General features: G+C 47.0%; 1 protein-coding gene and 1 long non-coding RNA gene across 2 annotated transcripts in view; one reads left to right on the top strand and one right to left on the bottom strand.

Moving 5' to 3' along the window:
* Positions 1–22,287, bottom strand: part of LOC148184425 (uncharacterized) — a 264,268-nt gene that overhangs the window by 88,288 nt on the left and 153,693 nt on the right. The window lies entirely within an intron of this gene.
* LOC106628775 (uncharacterized) lies at positions 14,880–21,880 on the top strand. Its single transcript, XM_088054411.1, has 7 exons — positions 14,880–15,828; positions 16,076–16,260; positions 17,966–18,086; positions 19,541–19,621; positions 20,115–20,206; positions 20,556–20,669; positions 21,016–21,880. The coding sequence occupies exons 1-4, from the start codon at positions 14,880–14,882 to the stop codon at positions 19,549–19,551; spliced, it is 1,266 nt and encodes a 421-aa protein (XP_087910537.1). The 3' UTR covers positions 19,552–19,621; positions 20,115–20,206; positions 20,556–20,669; positions 21,016–21,880.

Raw genomic sequence — 22,287 nt, 5'->3', positions numbered from 1 at the left:
TGGGAAGTTTCTGCCGCTCCTTCCCAGTCAGGCTTACCTCGGCTTCTAACAGAGTGTCATGGGGTGACTTTACCTTTAAGGTGCTTTTGAGAGCTAAGGAAGTTGAAGTTGCTGGGGACTGATGAGAGTCTTTTCCCCTGACCAATTATCGGTCATTACTGGGAATTGACAGCAGTTTTGACCATTGAAAAGTGGGATCAACTTGTGAACCCTACCTTAAGATGTAAAGCCAGAGCACTCTTGTTCTCTTTGTTTCCTGGCTGTGAAAGGTAACAGAGCTCCAGCCTCCCGTTCTCTGCCCGGCCATGCGGCCAGGCGGGGGCTGGGCTGAGCCTGCCGCGTCTCCCAGCCGGGAGATGGGGGGCCTGCGGGGGGCTTGCCCCGGGCTCTGGCTGGGCCGGTTCCTGGCTCGGCTGCAGTGACGGAGTTCACCGGAGACTGCCGAGTAAAGAAAGAGAAAAAGCTCTGGACCTGTGGCGGGCTGAGACAGCGACTACACTCTCCAGAGCAGCCATGGAGAATTTTCTATCGCAGACGGCTCTAGCTCCTGCACCAGCAGAGGTCACAGAACCATCTACAAAGCCTACAAAGCCATCAAAGCCTACAAAGCCTACAAAGCCATCTACAAAGGCAAGATTTTAAACTTTTCATTACCCAGATGAGACTTGCAGATTAATCCTTTTATCCAGAGAGAAGAAAAGAGAGTGATCAGCATGTAAAGAGACTTTATGGACTGTCAGAGACAGTAAAGAAAAAGAAGTTTCAGAAAAGGTAGAGAATAAGGAGATGCTTTTATGAGCTGAAATAACTTTCTGTTAAGACTATGGAAATGGACAATAAGGTCTTGAAAAAACTCCTTTAATTCATGACAGTATATAGGGAGGAATGGAGTGTTCAAAGTGTAAATTTTAAATAAAAAGTAGAGTGATTGTGATACAGTGAAGTGCTAGAATAGAGTGAAGCGAAGATTTGAAGCCTTGGGTGGCAATGAGAAAACTGTTTTCTAGTGAAGCTCACAGAGACAGATGAAGAAGACTTTTGCCTTTGAATGACTCATCCTTAAAATGACATCCCTAGACCCATGGCCCATACACACCTCAGAGTGAGGTGAAATGGGAAGAGTGAGCTCTGATAACAGCAGTTCTGAGCAGCTGACATCAGGGCAATAGAAAACTATAACAGAAGTAGTTTTCTTGTGAGAAACTCTATAAATTAACAGAAAGAGACTTCTGTTTCTCTACAAAGACTGGTGAAAAGACTGTAGCAGGAACTGAGACTGTTTTAACCATCAAAGTTCCAAAGTTTTGTCTCTGTTGTCATGTGAACAAGAGAATAGGGGGTAGTAGGGGATGAAAAGGGTTTTTTCTGGAAGTTTATTCTGGTGTTCTTATTATTGTAGTTTGTTAATAAACTTTCTTTATTCCTTTTAAGTTTTATGCCTGTTTTGCTCTTGTTCTAATCCATGTCTCACAGCAAAAAAATAAGTAATTTTTTTTTTTGGTTACTGGTTTAAAACCACGACACAGAGTCAATTGCTGCGATAGCCCCGTCACTGCAGCAATGGAAACAGGTTCTGCCCCCACATGTCCTGATGGCATTAGGGTACACTGTGCACCAGTATCAACTAAAGCTTCGTATTTTTGTGGCTCTGATGTGCCAGGCCATTGGATCCACACCTTCCAAAAGACCCGGTTTTCCCGTGCCTCTTCCTAGCTAGAGGCAGGGCCCCTCTAGCACTGGTCATCCTCTCCTCCCTGGGCATACATGCTAGACGTTCCTTCAGTCTGAAAGATCATCCTCCCTTCTGTAATATCTGGCAGTTTGATCATGGGAGGTTGAGGCTACCTTCACTTTAGTGGAACTTTTCTGGTTAGTTCTTCCCTCCTGGAGTTGACGCACTTGTGCTGCCAGGGCAGAAGTGGGTTTCCCATCCCACTTTCCCATGTCTTCCCCATGGTCACGTAGAAAGAACCACAGCTCAGCTCATGGGGTGTACCCTCTCTCTCTAGCTGGGGGACATTGGGCTTGGAGTTTTGGGCTTGTGACTCGCACTGGTGCCATATGGGAACTGCTCTTCCCCATCTCCTCCCTCATTTCCCTCATCTCCTCTTTCAGTTCCTTAACCACAGCAGAGACTTGAGCCTGCAGCAGGCCATGGGCCACACTCTCGTAATTTCTAAGCTTGGTGGTGACAGAACCCACTGTCTAACAGTTGTTATCGGCATTAATCATTGCAATGAAGGTGGTGTATTCACATGGTCCTAGATTTGCCAGACTCCACATCTGCCCAGTGCACCTGACTTTGTCGGGGTCATTATCATGCTGTCCACCCCTCCCAAAAAGGACCTCTAATACTGCCACTTCTCTCAGTTGTTGGATTCCTTCCTCAACGGTTTTCCAGCACCTTCTATAATGGTGTTCCTCCATTCTCTCTCTGTGGAAAAACCTCTCTCTTACCTTCATTAAAAGCCGTTCCCAGAGAAAGGGGCCCTGGCTCATACCTGAGTCCTGGGTCAAGGGTCCCAAATTTCTTGCTTCACCACCATCCAGTTGCATGCCTGTACCCATAAGGTCCCAGACCTGAAGTAACCAGGTTGTATATGTGTCACCCTGAAAACTCAGCTTCTGAGCTTGCTAACATAGTTTTCTAACTCCTTTCCCAGGACAGTAACTGTAAACATAGATATGTGTACATTCCTTCTGTTACACGTCTTGTGATGGGCATCTCTCATGGCCAGTGCAGTGGGAAAGTGTTATCCTGACCATCCAATCCCTGGCCATGGTCAGAAACCTATAAATCCTGGGAGGAAAAATAAACTCTCTCTTCCTTTCACCACACCTCGACCTGTGTCCATGTGATCTATTCATCTTCAGCGGCAACAGTATATGCCTCACGCCCCCGTCGTAAAATGTCTTTTTGAAGATTACAGAGACTTTCATCCATCAGGGACTCTGTAATGATCTCAACCTTTGGCTCCCCTGCAGGTTGTGATGGCCCTTCTTTCCTATCCTCTGATTTCATCTTAATCATCCTCAATTCTACAGGGGCAGGACTGCTGGCTGTGACTGCCCTTGTGGTTCAGCTGGAACCTGGACGGTTGTAACATCTGTGGGTTCCACTGCTGCACCATCAGACTCTCCCTCTTCAAGGCAGGGGGAGGGTTTCCCAGCAGCTGAGGAAATGCTTTCCTTTAGCATCTGGCCCATCGCATGTATCTTCTTCAACCCCCACCCACTCGGGGTGGTTCATTTCTGAGGTGAGCTGTGTAGTACTATGTAATAAATTGTTAAATCTCAGTTCTTATTTGTGTATAGTGAGTGGCTGTAGAGGATTGCAATAAATTAATTTTTTAATTTAAGTTGATATTTACATAGCATGATTACAACAATAAATTAGTTCCTTAAAATTTAATTGCTATTTGTATGTTTATATGTTGGCAGCACGGGTGTAGCAATACAAAATAAATGTAATTTTTAAACTTAAGTTGATTTTTGTCTATTTATACAAATAAATAGTAGTATGGGTGTTACAATATGCAAAAAATTCAATGTTTCAACTGAAAGAAATGTAGATTTGTGTTATCCAAAGCAATGGGCAGAGGTAAACACAATGATGCTGGAGGATTTTGGCCATGAACATCTCCAGCCATGCCCAGCACATGCCCCACTTCCACTCAGGCTGGGCAAGGGAAGTGCGGATTTGGGATGGTAGCAGAGCCACACGTTGGCTCAGAACTCGCTGCACAGGCCTTCTGAGAAAACTCTGTGTTGTGGTTTGACACTGGCCCAATGCCAGGAACCCACCAGAGTCACTCACCCTCCCCTGCCACAGCTGGGCAAAGGAAGGGAGAGGGAAATAAAAGTTAACAAAGTGAGATAAGGACCGGGAGTAACACTTCAATAGCAAAACAGGCTCAACTTAAGTTGCAAATGAATTTATTACTAACAGAATCAGAGAAGAATAATAAGCAGTAAAATAAGCCCTTAAAACACCTTCTCCCCCCCAGCCCCTCCCTCTTTCCCACCGACAGTGCAGGAAGACAGGGTATGGGGGTTTTGGTCAATTCATCACCGAGATCTTCTTCCGCTGCTCTGGGAGAGGAGTCCTTCCCCTGTGAGACAGGAGACAGTTCCCTGTGAACTTCTCTGGCATGGGTCCACTCTCACAGGCAGCAGTCCTACACCACCTGCTGCAAATATGAGTCCCTTCCACAGGCAGCCAGTCCTTCCAAAACTGATGCAGTGTGGGTCACTTTTCCCACAGGGTGCAGTCCTCCAAGGACAGGCTGCTCCAGCCTGGAAGCAAGGGTCCTTGCTCTCCACTGGGTCTTCCACCATATCACAGCCTCTTCCAGGCATCCACCCACTCTGGCATGGGCACCTCCCCCATGGGCTGACTGGATCTCTGCATCCCCCATGGATCCATGGGCTGCAGAGGCACAGCTGCTTCACCATGGTCTTCACCACGGCCTGCAGGGGAACCTCAGCTCCAGTGCCTGGAGCACCTCCTGCCCATCCTTCTCCATTGACCTTGGTGTCTCCATATTGCTTCCATCACATGTTTTCCCCTCCTCCTCTTCTCTGACTGGAAGCAAAACCTGTGATTTTGTTTCAATTTTCTTCTTAAATATGTGGTCACAGAGGCATTACCCATCTCTCTCATTGGCCCAGTTTTGGTCAGCAGCACGTCAGTGACAGATCTTCCCCAGGCAGCTCCCGGCACCGGGCCAAGCGTGGGCTATTCCCAGAAAGCAGCGCAGTCCGGGATACAGCTGTAGGGCTTAAGTTCTATGGCTGTCAAGTGTTGAGGGCAGGAGCAAGGATGAGGGAGAGGTCTTCTGTGTGGTTTCCAAAAGGTGCTTATTCCATTGAAGGTTCCAGGGACTAAAGACAAAAGATACAGGGTGTTATGAACGCACTCAAGAGAGTGATATGGTAAAAATTTTATTAATTACAGCAAGCAAGCAATAAGCAAAAAATCAGCGCTGGGCGGCAGGGGAGTCTCTACTCCTTCGGCTGCCGCACGTCCGATTTCCGTGTCTTCCCTTTTAAGTGGTCCGACTTCCGGGTTACGTGTCCTTTCTCGGGTGTCTCTGCGCATGTGCCTCCAGTCACTGGTGGTCGCTTTTTGCCTTCTGGTGGTCGTAGGATGAAGATCAGGAGTCTTCCTCTTTTGACCTTTCCTCACTGTTCTCCTTTTAAGGCTTATCTGAGTGGCTTAACTTTCTGGAATTCAAGAGAGCTTGCAAGGCTGTTCTCATAATTATACAGACGTCAGCAGCAGCCTTCAACTTCATCTCTATTACACAAAGCATAGTTTTGCAAAGCATCGTATCTTACATGTTTAGGCGAACAAAAGGGTCTCTATTCATTACAATTCCCCCCTTTTTCTATTGCTTACTTTTGTTCGTTAAATCTTTGTAGTTCTCTTTTACTTAACTCTAAATAATCTTCTGTCTCTTCTCCATTTAAGGCTTCATATTTAGCTCATATTAGCATAAGGTGAGCTGCTTCTCACAATGCTAATGATTTTGTTAAAAATACAAGGTCCAAACATAAGTCTTAAGATTAGTAAAATTAGCGGTCTTGCTATAGTAGATATTAGAGTTGTTAACTAGGGAGAATAGTTAAACTAAGATTCGTACCAGCTTTGTTGCATTTCTTGCTCTCTTTTTCTCTTTTCCAGTCTTTCTCGTAATTTAGCCATGGTTTCTCTTACTACCCCACTTTTATTTACATATACACAACATTCTTCTCTAAGTGCTGCACATAGGCTTCCTTGCTGTAAAAATAATAGATTTAATCCCCTTCTGTTTTGTAAGGCTACTTCAGCCAACGAGTTTAGGGAGTCTGTGAGGTCTTTTATAGATTTATCAATTCTTCTTAAATCTTCATCTACTGAAATTCTAAGCTCTCTGAATCCCTGATGCTGATTCATTAAGGATGCTACACCTGTTTATAATCCAGCCCCTCCTATACCTAGCAATACAGCTACTGTTAGTGCCGTGAGGGGTTCTCGTTTCACCAACTTTGAATTTTGGTATTGTGTATACATATATTCTTCAGAATGATAAATAATCCGGGGAACTATTATAACCTGTATGCAAAATTCGTAGGTTTCATTAAAGGCTGTTATAAAAACACATGGGGTTATTCCTAAAATGTTACAAACCCATTTAGTATTAGGTGCTGGAATTAGCCACTGAGCTGGCTTACTAGGGTCATTAATCTGTAGTTTTGTTTGACATAAGTGAATTTTATCTGGGGGCACATTTCCCACACATTTTCCTTTTCCAGTAACTCGAGATAATGTTATTCCTGGGGTGTTATTCCATGAGCAGGCGGCAGGCGGCAGGATTAGTGCCGTTTGCTCTTTTTGGTTCTGCTATGGAGCCTATGGTCTCATAAAAGGGTGGGTTAATGTTATAGCATAACCAACATTTTCTAGTTAAATTTGGGTGTGTGTCATTTAACACTTTAAAGGTAGCTTGCAAAATTTTCCAAAGAGCCTTGTTTTTATATTCTTGGGATGTCTCTATCGTGATTGTTATTTGGGTGCTATTTTCTAGTTTTTCTGAATGGTTATTTTGATTCCTTACGTTGGGGTCTACTGCTCTCCACACCACTGGATTCGGTCCAACAAATCTCGAATCATGGGGAACTACTTCTTTCTTTATAAGAATGTGCACTCCCCTATCCCTTCCAGGTTCCCACACCCTGAGACCCCAGGTTCGTCTTAATAACCACCCAGGGTCTTGGGATTGTGTTATATTGATGTAGTGAAATTTGCAAGTCCCAACATATGTTACTGCCCCTGAGGGACCTATCCAGGGCTTTATGCATCCGTGTGGACCCCTTTCAACCTTTAGATACTTATCTGGGTTCTGTACCTTCCACCTCATGGAAATTGTCTCACAGCCTCAATATTTACAATAAAATTCGCCAGGGTAATTACAATATCCTCTGCCTGGATTAGAAGCTGGGCACATATATAGTACCTTATACCCAGGCGGTTTATAACTAGTACCCTTCCACTCAATGAGAGAGTCTAGTGTAACTTGAAAGCTAGGGGCTTCAGAGGTGATCTGTGATTGGATAACGACCTGGTCTTCCCATCGGATTAAGGACCAATTGAAGGGCTCATGAGTCTTACTTGTACTAATATTAAATGTGCTAATTAAGATTATAACTGTTACTGACTTCTTTAATAAGCATTGGCTTCCCCTACTATAATAGAGGCTTTTCTTTTGTGAGGTGTCAATTTGGATTCCCCAGAAATTACTTCGCTGGGTTGTCTCATTCCCACTCTTGTGGCATTTCCAAAACCATGATCCTTTGGTCCCATGTATATTGGAATGCTTCCCTCCACGGTTTTTTACTCCTCTGCCTCCCTCGTCGACCCGGTTGCCTCGGGACACGGGGTGTACCATCTTCTCGACAGCAAGAGTACTCTTCAGGAGGGGAATTATTTCCTCTTTTATTAATTCTTTGTATGTATTTTTCCCAACTTTTATGCTTTATTAAAGGGGTATAACACCCTAATTTCTGGAGCCACCGTCTGCACAACCCAGCTACTATATTTGCTACAAAAGGCGTAGGTTCGTTTGGATGATAACAATAATACAAGGGATTGACCCTTTTGAGTAGATGGCCCACCACTTCTCTGATCTCTTTTCAAATTCTCCTACTTGTATTCTAGTTACTAGAGCCCAATCAGTGAGATCCCTCTGGGCAGTGTAGCAAGAGCTACACACGCCTCTTGGTGGGTAGCCTCTATGACAGTGGGTCCACCAGAGTTCTTTACATATTATACATTTAAAACAGACAAAAGGGTAACAATTTTGGCATAACGTACAGCCTATTTTAACACCTCTATTATATATTTCCTCACCACTAGATGGAGGTATCTTATATTCTATATAAAAGCCTCTATGTAATTTATTATTCATAAGTTTCTAAGCCAATTAATAGTTCTGGGATGTTATTTTGTTCGGGATATCTTAAGTCTCAAGTCCCCAGCCGGGCTCCCCACTTCTCAGTTATTAGATTTTGGTGGTTTCACAGGTCCTTTTATTCGACTTGCATGTGTCCAGCCTTTTTCCGCTGTTCGAACTGCAGAGTCAGTTGTTAGTAAGACTTGATACGGCCCCTCCCACTTCGGTGTTAGGGGATTTTCTTTCCAACTTCTTATCAGCACTCACTCTCCAGGTTGTACGCGTCCCACGTCCCGCGTCTTCGTCCGGACTCTGTGCACAGATTTTAAGGGGTCGACCGGTCTCCCTTTTGCTTATTGCTTTAATTTTAGGTTCGTCGGTGCAACCGAGGCAGAAACCGGCCCCCCCCGGGCCGCTAAATAATAGCGGGGCGCCCCCCGGTAGTGCCGAGAATCTGTCCTACAGATTGCATCCGAGTCACGGGCACCAAATTGTTATGAACGCACTCAAGAGAGTGATATGGTAAAAATTTTATTAATTACAGCAAGCAAGCAATAAGCAAAAAATCAGCGCTGGGCGGCAGGGGAGTCTCTACTCCTTCGGCTGCCGCACGTCCGATTTCCGTGTCTTCCCTTTTAAGTGGTCCGACTTCCGGGTTACGTGTCCTTTCTCGGGTGTCTCTGCGCATGTGCCTCCGGTCACTGGTGGTCGCTTTTTGCCTTCTGGTGGTCGTAGGATGAAGATCAGGAGTCTTCCTCTTTTGACCTTTCCTCACTGTTCTCCTTTTAAGGCTTATCTGAGTGGCTTAACTTTCTGGAATTCAAGAGAGCTTGCAAGGCTGTTCTCATAATTATACAGACGTCAGCAGCAGCCTTCAACTTCATCTCTATTACACAAAGCATAGTTTTGCAAAGCATCGTATCTTACATATTTAGGCGAACAAAAGGGTCTCTATTCATTACACAGGGGTACAGCAACTTATATATGGGGGAGGAGCAAGGGGATGTGTACAAATAATAAACCAATAGGGAAGACTTAGGGGAGGAGCACAAGGTGGGGTTACAAAAGGTATAAACCAATGGGGAAGACAAGGGGAGGAGAGCAGGTCACATGGGCCAATGGGGCTTGGAGGAATAGGGGAATTCCAAAGGGAGCAATCCAGGCAGGGGGGTGGCACAAGGGAGGATTAACAACTTAATGGGAGGGGAACAGGGAATGTTCAGGAACAAGGGGCAGGCATCAGGGTGGATTGGCACAACTGGGTAGGAGGGCACAACTGGGACTAAACTATTAACATAGGAGGAGGGGTACAACTTAACAATACAGAGGGTAATTGAATCAAATATAATGAACAAAAATGCACTGCAACAGTCATCAGCCATTGGCTCTTTTGGACACGGTGGAAGCTTCCAGCAGCTTCTCACAGGAGCCATCATTGTGAGAATGATGATTTAGCCCTGCTACCTAAAACCAGGCCTTGCAAAACCAATACACTCTGGGACTTCACTAACTGTAGAACTCTAAGTAGGAGCCACCCAGGGAGGGTAAATCCATCCTCATCCCACAGGCAGCTCTTTAGGAAGCACTCCAAGTGTCCCTCTGAACATCATCCCAACAGGAATCCTGAGCCAGCTCTACTGCCTTTGGCAGCACTTCTGCAAATGAGCTGGAGCAAGGGGGAGGCAACATTGACTGTAACTGCTACAGGCTGGGGGTAAGGAAGGGCTATGGACACAGGTGCTGAAATGGTCCAAAATCCAGAAGGATGCTGGAGAACTGGGAAGCAACAAGTTCTCACCAATGCTGAAATGATGGAAGCCCTTTGTGTGAAGTTCCCCAAAGGAACTCCCAGCGGAGTTGATGCTGTAATACGTAGTATCAGAAGGCACAGTACTAACACTAGGACATGGTCTATATCACCTACAGGCAATGGCTTAGGAAAAGATTAAGTATATATTTTATATAAGCTATTTATTATAGTATGTATATTAAACTATGTAATTTTTTGTATTAGAGATGATGAATTACATATATTATAAATCAATATGTATTACTTGATGCATTTTTATATATTTTGATAAATATTTTCATTTCATATAGATTTGATACATTCCCTTAGCTTGGGAGAGTGAAGATGTACCACTGTCCAAAACCTTCTGCTCACACAGCAGTCAGCCTGCGGGTGTGTGCATGCACACCCACCCACTGTCCTTGCTCTTCTCGCCATCTCGGGGCTGCTGTTTGCACAGAATTGGGATGGATTTAACTCAACAGACCCACAGATGGGGTGTCCAGCTTGTCATGAACACTGACGTGGCAAGGCACAACACAGCTCTCAAATCACTTACATTATCACATGTGCTTTCATTCCTGCTGGGCACTGAGGAACTCTTAAAAGCACCAAGTACACAGAAAACAGGTGCAAAGAATTGGCATCATGCTACTGCTGGTATCCTCATGGAGGAAAATCTGTTGGCTTTTTAAGGTTGTAACTTTCCAAAAACTAGGAAACCTGCTCAGCATCAGTAGCCCAGTTGTGAATGGTTTTCTCGACTTGGCAAAATGGGGGTGTCAACTGTGAACTCCATCCTTAGTTCAAATCACCTGCCCTGACATGCAGACAAAAGCACCACCAGCAGCAGAAGCTACGTCAGTCACTTTTCTCAAAAAGCTATCTTATACTTGTGAGAGTAAAGGAAAACATGTCAGACACTGTGGATTAATGGCAAGACTTTGAGAAACATTTACAAAAGCAAAGGGCGGCAGCTTCTCTGGGACATTCCTTGTGCTCCAAAGCAGCTGGGCTGCCCTGGCTGCCCAGGACCCCATGCTCCATGGGCTCTGCAGAGCTGCAAGCGGGGAGGCAGCTTTGGGCACCTCAGCCCCTGGGCAGGAGTGGCCTTCTTGGTCTGGATGGCTGCCTGTGGGCTAATGCAGGGTGCTGGACTTGTGCTCTTGGCCCTAGTCCAGCCTTGCAATGCTAATCCTGTTCCCTGTCTGAAATGTGCTAAAAGAGGGACTTGTTTGTTTCCAGCTCTGCACAGCATTGATTGGCGCCAAAAAATACTGAAGAACTAAGGCCTGAACAACAGGCCCTGAGCCACAGCTGCTCTCCAGATGACACCTCCAACCAAATGTTCTATGTATCTGCTCCTTAACCAAGTACTACTATCAACATGATCTATGTATCCATTCATTGGTGAAACACATCTTCACCTTTCAGCATTAAGAAACTGGACAAGGCCACACCTGGCCTTGGTTCCTCCTTGAGTCCAGGCCAGGCTCAGGGATAAAACCAAGAGGAGAATGAAATCAGATGTCCCACACCAGAAGCTCTGTCAGATCGCTCATTCAGCACTGTCAAAGCCAGGCTACTCTCACAGTTCAGTCAGAAGCCTTGTGGCTGGCAAAGGTGGGGGCACCACACAGTTTCACAGTTCTCAGCTGTGGCTCTGCAGGGTTGGCTGGGACAGCTTCGTCCAGCTGATGTGTGGATCTGGAGGAAGGATAAAGTATTAGGGCATCTGATGATGTATCTTTCTTAATAACTAGAAGCAAGCTTCTGTATTAATAATGAAGTGCATTGCTGAGCTTATCCTTTTCTGATTCTCTTTTGCACTTCTGCATGATAGTAAATCACACTATTCCTTCAGCTAGTGTGTCTGTGTCTCTGAACCTCCTCACCACTGAAACAGAGACAGTCAGTTTTGCACTGTTATAAATACCTATTTATAATACTGGCTTTTTGCAAAACATTGACATAGATATTATCTGTATAATGTTCAAGTAATTTTGCTATAGGTTTTTTTCTGCTATTAACAAAACTCAGGTGCAGTAGTGAAATAGCTGATATGGTTATGCTTGTGGCAGTTGAATTGCCTGCTTGGCTGGGATAACATCCAATGAATGTATGATGAAGGCTCCTGATACTGATGTTAGTGTTCAGGAACACACATAACCACGAATGGTTATATGAAGGTGCTTTATTTAAAGAGCACTGGGTGTCAGGGATACACATACCCAAATCTGACCCAATTTGGGTTTTCGAGTTTGTCCTAGTTTAGGGCAAATTAGGGAGGAAAACTCCAAATGGGGATTTCCCCAGGGAAATGCCCCCTCCCCATCAACTGGGCCGGGAAAAGGAAAAAAAAAAATTCCTTGGAGAGAAGTGGAAAAAGCTGTTTATTTAATAGAAATTGAATAATATTAAACAATAAAACCTCTCGCTGTTTGATGGGATGACAAGTCTAGGAAGAGAAGTCCTTTTCATGTGGTGTAGCTCGGCTCGCTCAGGTTCTTATCAGTCCTTTCAGCGCTGGAAAGTGCCGAGGCCCAGGCCCCGGTGGGCCAAAGGCGTGAGCTCCTGGGGTTTGGCTGGGTGTTCAGTTCAGAGCAGGTTTGCACAGATCCAAGAAAAGGAAAAAAACAAAGGTCCAGGGAACTCCTCTGCCTCAGCTAGCTAAAACTAACTAAAAGCCAGAGAGAAGCTCTGTCCCACTGTCTGTCCGTGCTGCAGACACCACAGTCCAGGAGCGAGATGTGTGGGAGTGATGTTTTTCTTTAACACAAACTGCGTGCTTCTTCTTCCCCCTCTCTTGCTCTCAGAGCCAGTCTTAAAGGTGCAGAACTTAATATATAACATAAACCAGACGACTGGGGATACCAGTATCATAAAGTCACCCCAGGACAGAGTTGAACATATTTTATACTCTATCGTTATGCAACTTACATATTAATTATTAAACTTACATTGTTCTATTGTATGCATTGTTTTTATCCAAGCATGAATTTCTCGTGATACCCCCTTAGCCCCCTAACATTGTTCCCCATGTTCTCTAAACAATAATTATATCTAATCACATCTAACAATTGTATCATTTATCATATACTGACTACACAGGTGCAGCTTGACCTGGTCTTTAACAAGCACAAGGCCTAACATTTCCATGGCCTGCTTTTCCCAGGGCTTTCCAAACCTAACTTTCTTTGTAAGACCCCGAATTTTCTAAGATTTTAAGGCCTTTTACTATCACTGATATTGCAACTATCAGCACCTACAGTCTGAAGAAAGTATGGACCAAAACCCAAACTGGAGGTGATAATAAGAACAGACTAAAATCACAGCCAGGGAATGCATGTGCTCTAAAAAGGTGGTCCTGAGGAGGAGTCATGCTAAACAGTTCTTGGCACATGTAAAGTAGTTTGAGGAAAAGTTTAAATATGTATAATTGTTTATAAAAATGCAACAGGCTGATACAATAGAAAAGATATATAAAGGGTGTCTCGAAAATATCAAGTGTGCTCTTGGCAGAACTGGCTGTTAATCTTTGCTTTATTATATTCGTTTCCTATTGTTCTTTATTAGATTTTACCAGGAAAATTAATCTTGTTTTTCACAGCATAAGACCTGCCTCTCTACCAGTCCATTTATTGGAAAACACGCATAATCGCTATCTATGCAAACAAAATTCCCACTTTGCAACTTCCTTTTTTGCAGGCATGTGAGAAAAGTAGACACTCCCAGCTTTGGACACCTCTGGAAACTAATTGCTTTCAGCAGTCACAACCCTGAAATATCAACCTCCTTCCTTAACCTGCCCACTGGGAGCTCACACAGAGAGGCCTTTTGTCCAAGAATACCCACAGAAGAGCTCAAGCATGGAGCAGTTTGAAATGCAGCTCCTTCAGTGTTTAAATCTCCTTTTATCAAATGTACACACACCAACCTGTCCCAAAGGGAAAGCAGGCAGGAAGGAGAAGCTCCTCTCCCAGAACAGCAGGCTCTGTACTTCCTTCAGTTGTAGCTGGAGAGCAGAGGCCATGGGCTACTCCTCAGTTTGGGAAGGAACACAGGGAATTGGCCTGATTTGGGAGGGCAGCAGAGGGAAGTTCCCCAAAGAAAAGAAAAAGATGCTCTGGAAGCAAAAGAGTATGGCAATATTTCTGCAGGAAAAAAAAAAGGGGGGGGGAGGGAAGAAAAAAAAAAAAAATGAATAATGGAAGCATTTCAAAAAGTTCCCAGACAGAAATTTCTGCCCCAACACAACAGCCTCTAAGTCTCTGTGGTGTGTCAGGAAGCACAGGAATGAACCTCCAAGGCTAGGATAAACATTAGTGGTGTGTGTCCCCCAAAGCACAAGCAGCTCCCCAACAAGACTTCAAATCAAAGGGAAAAAACTTCCTCCTGCATCTCTCCACAGGAGCTCTTGGGGGTGTCTCTCCATTGCAAGACCTCCTTTGTCAGTGTGCATTGACAAGAGTTGGCTGCAGGAGGCATTTATATTTGAACTCTCCTAAGATCAGACGAAAGAAGAGGTAATTTCTGAGGAAAGAACATGCAACTCTATTTGTGAAGACACCAGCGTGAGATTGCGACAACTGCAGGCCATGAATCCCTTGCATAAAGCAACACCCATCCATGGTGCAGCACTTTACCTTTGATGTCAATGCTGACAGAACTGCTGCCCCTTCCTGCTGCTGCTGACTCTAAATAACAAGAAATGTGCCACTCCTACCAAAGCCAGGCAGAGATGGCCAGAAAAAAACAGCTAGTCTGCTGAAAAGGAGGCCAAAAGAATGTTTTCTAACATCCTCTTTTCATCCGTTCCCCAACGAAGACACAAGTCAACACAGACATCCTTTCCCTCTGTCACCAACAGTGACGCAGGGATGCGATACATTGTGGGGCTAGAGCTTGCCAGTGCTCCCAGAGCCCTCTCCAGGGCCTTCCCCTCCCCGGCCGTGTCCGGCCAGCCCGCGGAGCCGCCGCGCTGTGCCCGCAGCCCCGGCTCTGCCGCGCTTGTCCCCACCGAGTCCGGCCCGTGCCGGGGCCGCGCCCGGCGCGCGTGGGCCCGAGCGCAGCGCCCCCCTTCGGGCCGCGCGCCGCCGGTGCGGCTGAGGCCGTTGCGCCGCGGCCGTTGTGGCGAGCAGTCGGCGATCGGCGCCATGGCGGAGCTGCCGCTACCCGCCGGGCTCAATGCCAGAACCTTCCCCGCCAAGCTGTGGCGCCTGGTGAACAGCCCCCGCGTCCGCTCCGTGCGCTGGGACAGCCAGGCCCAGGGGCTGCTCATTGACCGCTCCCTCTTCGAGCGGGAGCTGCTCAGCCCGGGCGGCGACCAGGGGCCAGCCCCGCACACCTTCAGAGCCACTCAGTTCCGCAGCTTCGTGCGCCAGCTCTACCGCTACGGCTTCCGCAAGGTGCCGGGCCGTGCTGGCGCGGCTGCGCCGGGTGATGCCGGGGCCTGGCTCCACTACACAAACCCCTGGTTTCGCCGCGACCGCCCCGAGCTCCTGGTCCGCATCAAGCGCCGGACCGCGGCCAACAGGCTGCAGGAGACAGCGGGCGGGGACAGGCGCAGGTGCTGCCGGCAGCTCCCGAGGGCGCGGCCGCTGCCGGACGGGCGGGAGAGACGCAGTCGCTTCAAGGCGCTCCCCAAGGAGCGGCCGCCGCTGCCGCCCAGGCCCCTGCCCAGTGGCTTCCTCCAGCTGCACAGGGAGCGGACGCTGCCGGACTGGCGGGAGCTGCGCAGGCCCCGGCCCGGCCGCTTCCAGCAGCGCCCCAAGGAGCGGCCGCTGCTCACCCGGTGCCCGCCCTGCGGCTTCCACCTGCTGCACAGGGACCGGCCGGGGCCGGCCCGCTGCGAGGGGCTGAGCCGTTTCCAGGAGCTCTACGGCGAGCGGCCGCTGCCGGAGCTGCTCCGAGTCCCGCCCTGCGACTTGCTCGGGCTCCACGGGGAGCGGCCGCTGTTTCTCGGCCGGGAGGGGCCCCCCAGCCACTTCCAGGAGCTCTGTGGGGAGCAGCTGCCTCCGGCCAACCGGGAGGTGGTCAGGATCCAGCCCTGCAGCTTCCAGCAGCTCCACAGGGAGCAGCAGCCCCCAGCCTACAACCCACCAGGTAGGAAAAGAATTCTAGCCTTGCTTTTCCAAAAGATCCTGAAAAGTGGCGGTTGGAAGTATTTTCCCACAATGTTGTGTCATTCTGAGACAAAAATCGTCAAGCCTGCTAGGAAGGGGGTCCTAGGAGGCCAAAAGAGTCTCTGTCTGGTTTTCCTGTGAAAATGTTGCATCCAAGGCAGCAGTAGAGCTCTGCATCCCAAAGCCACATTCTGGAGCCTGACCACAAGGTGTTTGGATTCTTGCAGCCACTCCGGGCACGTCAGCCTCCAGTGCTCCACCTGGCAGTGCCGGCTGTGCAGCAGCATCAACGGCCTCAGCAGAGAGCACACTTAAGGAAGAGGAATCTCCACAGCTGGATCTTGGCCTTGCTGTGGAGAAAATGATTCGGGAGATCAGGAGATCCCTGTCTGAGAAGTCTCCCTCTGCTCAGGTAACCCCACTGGATGGGAATAAAAGGGGCTGGACCGAGAGCTTTTTAATGCTGTTCCTTGGCTCAGAAGCAAAAGCTGCTTCAGTTGAACTTATTTCATTATTATTATTTAGTTATTGAATTATTCTTCATAAAGTAAGGTTTCTAGAAGAAGAGGGATGAAAAAATTTCCCCCTCTTAGTGAGGATGAGTGGCCTGAGCCTGGGTTGGCCAACTTTGGGTATTCCTTTTCCTGGTAAGAATGCCTCATGCAGGGGCATTTGTGGTGATAACTTGTAGGTTGTAACATGCTTTGTTTGATGGGAAAGAAGAAGAGAAGAGCATTTGGAGAATTGCCACTGAAGGCCAAGTATCCCATGCAGGGAGAGGCAAGCGAGAGGTGCCTCTGTTCCAGCAGCAAATGTGGGCTCTGCCTCTTTTGGGCTGGAAGGCCAAGGCAAAGCAAGGGCTGGGCTGCAGCTGCTGCTGCTGCTGCTTTGTGAGCCCTGCTGTGCGCTGTGTAGGCGCTCCCAGAGCCGTGTGTGGGGATGGGCTGGAGCTGCAGCTTTCTGATCCTTTCCTTTGACAGATTCAGTCTTTGGGTTAGGAATCCTGTTTCTCTTAACTCTTGCTGCTTCCCAGAGTTGCCTGGAGTGTCTGTGTTGACACAGACCTTTTTGCCGATTATTATGTTTGTTGGCCAAAGAATGTCTCTCTCTCTCTCTCTCTCTCTCTCTCTCTCTCTCTCTCTTAATGTGCAGACCCAGTGCCTGCAGTACATTTATGCTTGAGGAAGGGCAGACTCAAGGTGGGGAGTGGGATTTTTTGGATTTACCATTATCTTATGCTCAAATGGGATGTCTTTTGTCTTCTGTAAATTCACACATAGCAGTGTTCGAACCATTTTATTCCACAATAAAAGGAAACATGGCAGGCTCTGAACCATTTAGGATTCTGATGGATGGGCTACTGCAGAAGAGATGCATATCCTGCAACAGATCCTAGTAAGAATATCTTTCTGTCTGAGCGACATTTGCAGGTGCTTAATCTTGAGCATTTACTTCCTTGGTGGAATAGAAGTATTTGGTTGTCTTTTGAGTGGTTTGGTTTTTGGGGTTTTTTTGCCACTCTCTAGACTCAGAGATTTTTGCCAGTGGAAAATTTGATTCTGGAAATACCCTAGGTCCATAAATGTTTGCCTAGGTCATACATATGGGGCAGCAGCAGCAGAGGGCTCCAAAGAGCACCACCTTGTGATGGATTGTCTGAGTGCTTGGGTGGGGTGGTGAGACTCCCAGCCAGAAATGTGTGCTTTGTGTGTAGCTTTGCAGCACACAGCCCTGGGCAGTGGTGGGAATGAGCTCTGCCCTTACTGACAGCTGTGTTGGCAACAAGGAGAGCCCCTGGCTTTCTGCTGGCTGATTTCTTACAGCTCGTGGGGTAAGTAAGAGTCAGAGAATGAGGGCACATCACCTCATTTGGTGTCTTCTGGTTTTCTGCATTCACATTTTGCCTCAGAGGTCATTTTGTAAAAGCTTCCATTTAGCCTTGGCCACGGAATCCTGAATTTAAAAGATTTATCGTGTGAACCATGTGCAGAGTGTTCCACCCCCCTGCCTCTGCTCCATGTCCTTTGGGAGTGGAGAAGGGTTATTGTAGCCCTGATGTGATTCCAAGAAAATATTGAGTGATCTTTGGGTTTCTTTCTTTCTGCTTTTCTTTCAAGGGGAATATTCATGTTGCCTCTGAGTCCTCAGGAGGGGAACTTGTCAACGAGGCTGCAGCAGAGGAAGCTTCATCTGGCACCGAGAACTGCAGTGACAGTTCCCCAGAGCCTGAGGAGCCTGGTAAGGAGAGAGCCCACATTGGTTTGAGCCCCATTGGCCCATGGCTGCTTTGAGCCTGTCCCTGACAGGACGGGAGATCAGAAGAGCTGAGTTCTTGTCGGCAGGGTTGGTGCTTCCTGGTGCCTTTAGTTCAAGTCCTGCACTGGCACAAGCTCCCCGAGCCCTGCCCTCCACACTTTTCCAGGGGCTCTGACACTGAGTCCTGTGCTGTGACAAGAGAGCTGGGAATAAACCTGACCTTGTGGCAGCTGTGTCACCAAGCTAGGTGTCCCAGTTTTGTGCTGAAGCCCATGGATCAATTTGCTGCAGGGTGACAGGGGAGGCCGGGCTGAGCACCTCTTGAAGGAACAGGGGAAAAAAGAGCGAAAAATGAGGGCAGAAGTCCAAATCACTGACCAAAGTACCATATAGATGCTACCTGTGAAATAGGGAGCACAGTGCCTGTGGACATTGCAGGCCACACAACTTTCCCAGTCTTGCCTGAGAAAGTGGCCTGGGAAATCATAAGGAGGAATTAAAGCAATCCTCAGAGATAGGAAGCAGCCTTGCAGGTGCTGTTTGTCTGTTCCTTGTTTTCTTGCAAGAGAAAGTCGAGGGGTGGTGAACCCCACTGACCAGTGATGGTGATGTGTTAGTTTACTAACCAATAAGAGTTTTCTTTTCTGTACTTTTCACGTATTGGTCTATAAAAAAGACCTGAGGTAATAAACCGAGGAGAAACTTCTCCAGTTCTGACTCCACGAGAGAGTTTGTGTCGTTCTTTTCGCCGTTCTTAATAGAGCGACAGTACCAGTTTGCTCGTATCTGTCCTGAGACGCAAGAAGAACAAAGAGAGCAGAACATCAGAGGCCAATTAATTGAAAAATGACAAATCCAGTAATACAAGGAAAAGCCTGAGTGACCCCAGATTAGTGAGACTAAGAAGAGAGAGGAAGCCCTTTGGATCCAATCCTTGGCCAAGTCGGTGCAGCCTGCAGGCCTTCTAGGGAGCTCTTTCCCTACCAGCTTGTCCTGTCAGAGCTGATGGTCAAGTTGGAGCAGGTACTGCTCACTGTAGAGGGCAGTTTGTAGATCTGACATCACGGAGCTGGTTCATGATTCAGCCCACAGCACCCTTCAGCCTCAGCCACTGCAGCGAGGCCTGAGGTCTTTCTGTCAGCATGGAGAAAAAAAACAAGTCAGGGCTTCTTTGTGGGAGAGTCTGTGTTTCAGGCTCTCATGGGTGCCATTTGCACTGTGGGTGCCGAGACTTTATTGAGACACTTGAATGCCTCACACAGTTTTGGAAACTTGGAAGGATCCCTGTTCTTTAAAGAGCAGGCTTCAAATTCCCAAGGGAGAGTCTGCCTTTCAGACCATCTTCTCCAGTCCCTGACAGGACAATTGCTGCCCAAGGTAAACAGGGCCCCACCCACAGGGGCCAATATTGACTCAGTGTTCCCTTTGCTTCCCAGATGCCATCTGAGGGATGTCTCCCGGAGGGCTGCCCTGCACGGCAGGAAGAGACAGAGGGAGGGCCTGTGACCATCAGGCAGGTAGAATCCCTCTGTTCTACATGTATAGATTTCTATAGTTCTATTAAGTAATCCTTATAGTTACATTTATCGATTCTAATGTTCTGTTTCTATAGATTGAATTATTTTATATATTTATATATAACATAGATTATAACTATATATAAGTTCTCTATTTAGAGATCTGTATAGTTAAGTGTAGATAAATCTAGTTATAGATGTGATATATATTTTTATATGGAATTACATTTATAGATTTTCTAATTTAAATTTATATATGTCTGGAGTAAAATTAATATACATATATACACATATTTAAAATTCTATTTATAAATGGAGATATTTATATTTGAAGAGGAATATAGATGTTCAGAGGGACAGATTTCTGTTTGTGTAGCCTTAGGCTGCATTTTAACCTCTTTCCCCCTTGGCTTCCTTTTTCACCTCTTGTTTTTCACCCTGTGCCCCCTCTGTCCCCTGTTCCTGTGCTGGGTCCGAGCTGGGGCCGGGCCAGGTGGAGCAGCAGTTCCAGCCCCAGCTGTCCCTGGAGCGGTGGGAGCTGCCGGTGGCCCCAGGCACTGTCCCCTGAGGAGCTGCTGAGGGACGGTGAGACTGAGGGGGCCGAGGAGGCGGTGACGCTGAAGGGACAGTGACCTTGAGCTGCTGGGGGCATTGAGGGCTGTGAGGGAGCAGAGGGCGATGGTGGCACTGAGGTGACAGGAGGTGGCACAGGCAGAGGGGGTCCTGGCTCTGAGGGGACAGAACGGGTCAGAAGGGACTGAGGGGGGTGAGAGGACTGTGAGGGGCTGAAGCAACTGAAGTGGGGGGCTGGGGGTTTGCCGAGAGGACAGCGGGGCTGAGGGGATGGAGGGGCCAGCAGGGAGCACAGAGGGGTCAGGGACTGCAGCTCTGCCAGGCCTTGGAACCAATTCCAGAACCTCCACTTTTGCCACAGCTGCCCTGAAGACCTTGAGGACAGCCAGACACTGCCAGGAGCCAGCAGGGAGAAGCTGAAGGCCAGGAGCAAGAGCAGTGAACAGGGAGCTGCTGCTGCCACCCGAGAGCCTGGGTGAGGCCACAGGGCCGGTGAGGCCGGGCAGGGCTGAGGGTGGTGTGGGCTTTGGCTGTGGGTGCTGCCCGGCTGGGCAGGAGCGGCTCCTGCCGGTGCTGGTGCTGCTCAGCGCTGCTGCCCGGACCAGCACAGGGCTGTCCTTGGGAAGGCAGCTGTGCCGGGCTGCCGGGAGATGCGGGACAGTCCCGCCGTGCCTGCGCTCGCCACACGCTGGCCCGCTCGGCCTGCTTGTTCTTCCCAACCCTCCTGGGGAGGCTCTGAGGTTTTTCCTTCCCTGCTGGAAGGGCAGGTGCTGCCAAGGGAAAGGTCCCAATAATGACTTGGTGTTCCCTTTGCCTCCCAGATGTCCCATCTGCTGTGCCTGTCCAGGAGAGCTGCTGTGCACAGGAGCAAGAGACCGAGGGAGAGGCTTTAAAGATGGGAGGGCTAAGTTCCCTCTGTTAAAGAGGGCATAAAGAGGGATAATTATGCGGATATTTATATATGTATATATGTATATTCCTATTTGTATAGGAATATTTCTGTATATATGTTTTTCTATTTATGGATGTATTCTTTGTACATATGTATGGATCTGTACACATCCATGTTTATAATTACGTGTATATAAGTATACATATATGTTGTTATAGTTGTTAAATTCTGTCTTCTATGTATACAGTTGTGTGGGTATTTCTGTTGATGCAATTATAGTTCTTTGCCTCTTTAAATAGGTATATTGGTATTTGCATAGGTAGATATGTGTATTTTTATATTTTTATCTGTATATTGACATTTCTATGTGGAATTATATATGTATCCAGATGTATAGCTGTACATTTCTATTGATGCAGTTGTATGGATATCTAGCTTGATATTTTTATATTTATAGATAGGTCTATTTTATATATATATGTTTATTTATATTGTATGTAATATTTAATCCATATGTACTTCTGTAGATAGTTATAGTTATACACATCTATATGTATTTGTGTACAGCTGTGTATTTAGTTCCATTTAAACGTGTATGGAGTGGTAGAGTTGTATAGTTCTGTCAACTGTGATCACTATTTGTACAATGTTATTTAGAAAGGGAAAGCATATTTTTGTATTTCTATATGGGCTGTATGTTTTTAGTAATATGGAATAAATTGTTAAACATCTAATTGATTTTTATGTATAGTGAGTTATAGAGGCTGGAAATAAATTATGTTTTGTTAATATAATTTAAGTTGGTACTTGTATATTTGTATATTCTTGCATAACGATATTTGTATATTTTTACATAGCATTGTTCTAATAATCTAATAAATGCCTTTTTTGACCCTTAACTGAGATTTCTATGGTGTAATGTATTGTCAGCGCTGGTGTAGCCATTTGTAATTGTAAGATGGGTGTCTGTGAGGGAGGGCTGGAGCCTCCCTTGGAGTGAAAAATGTAGACCCCCCTCCCTCAGAATTATTAGAATTCTGAATTTTGAAATTAAGGGGCTGTCAGGTAAAGATCTGGGGATAGGAAGAACAGCTCTTGACTGGTATGTACAACAAGGCAAACAATCAACGCTGACTACAGCGTTACCAACCGAACAGAACCAGGGACCTCGTGACAGCCCTCTCAGCTGAGATGGGAAAGG

The sequence above is a fragment of the Pseudopodoces humilis genome, chromosome 4, assembly GCF_049639895.1.
Source record: "Pseudopodoces humilis isolate 2021_Gansu_Grassland_sample_001 chromosome 4, ASM4963989v1, whole genome shotgun sequence".
NCBI lineage: Eukaryota > Metazoa > Chordata > Aves > Passeriformes > Paridae > Pseudopodoces > Pseudopodoces humilis.
Note: the sequence above shows the minus strand (reverse complement) of the source record. Positions and strands in the feature narration are given on the sequence as shown.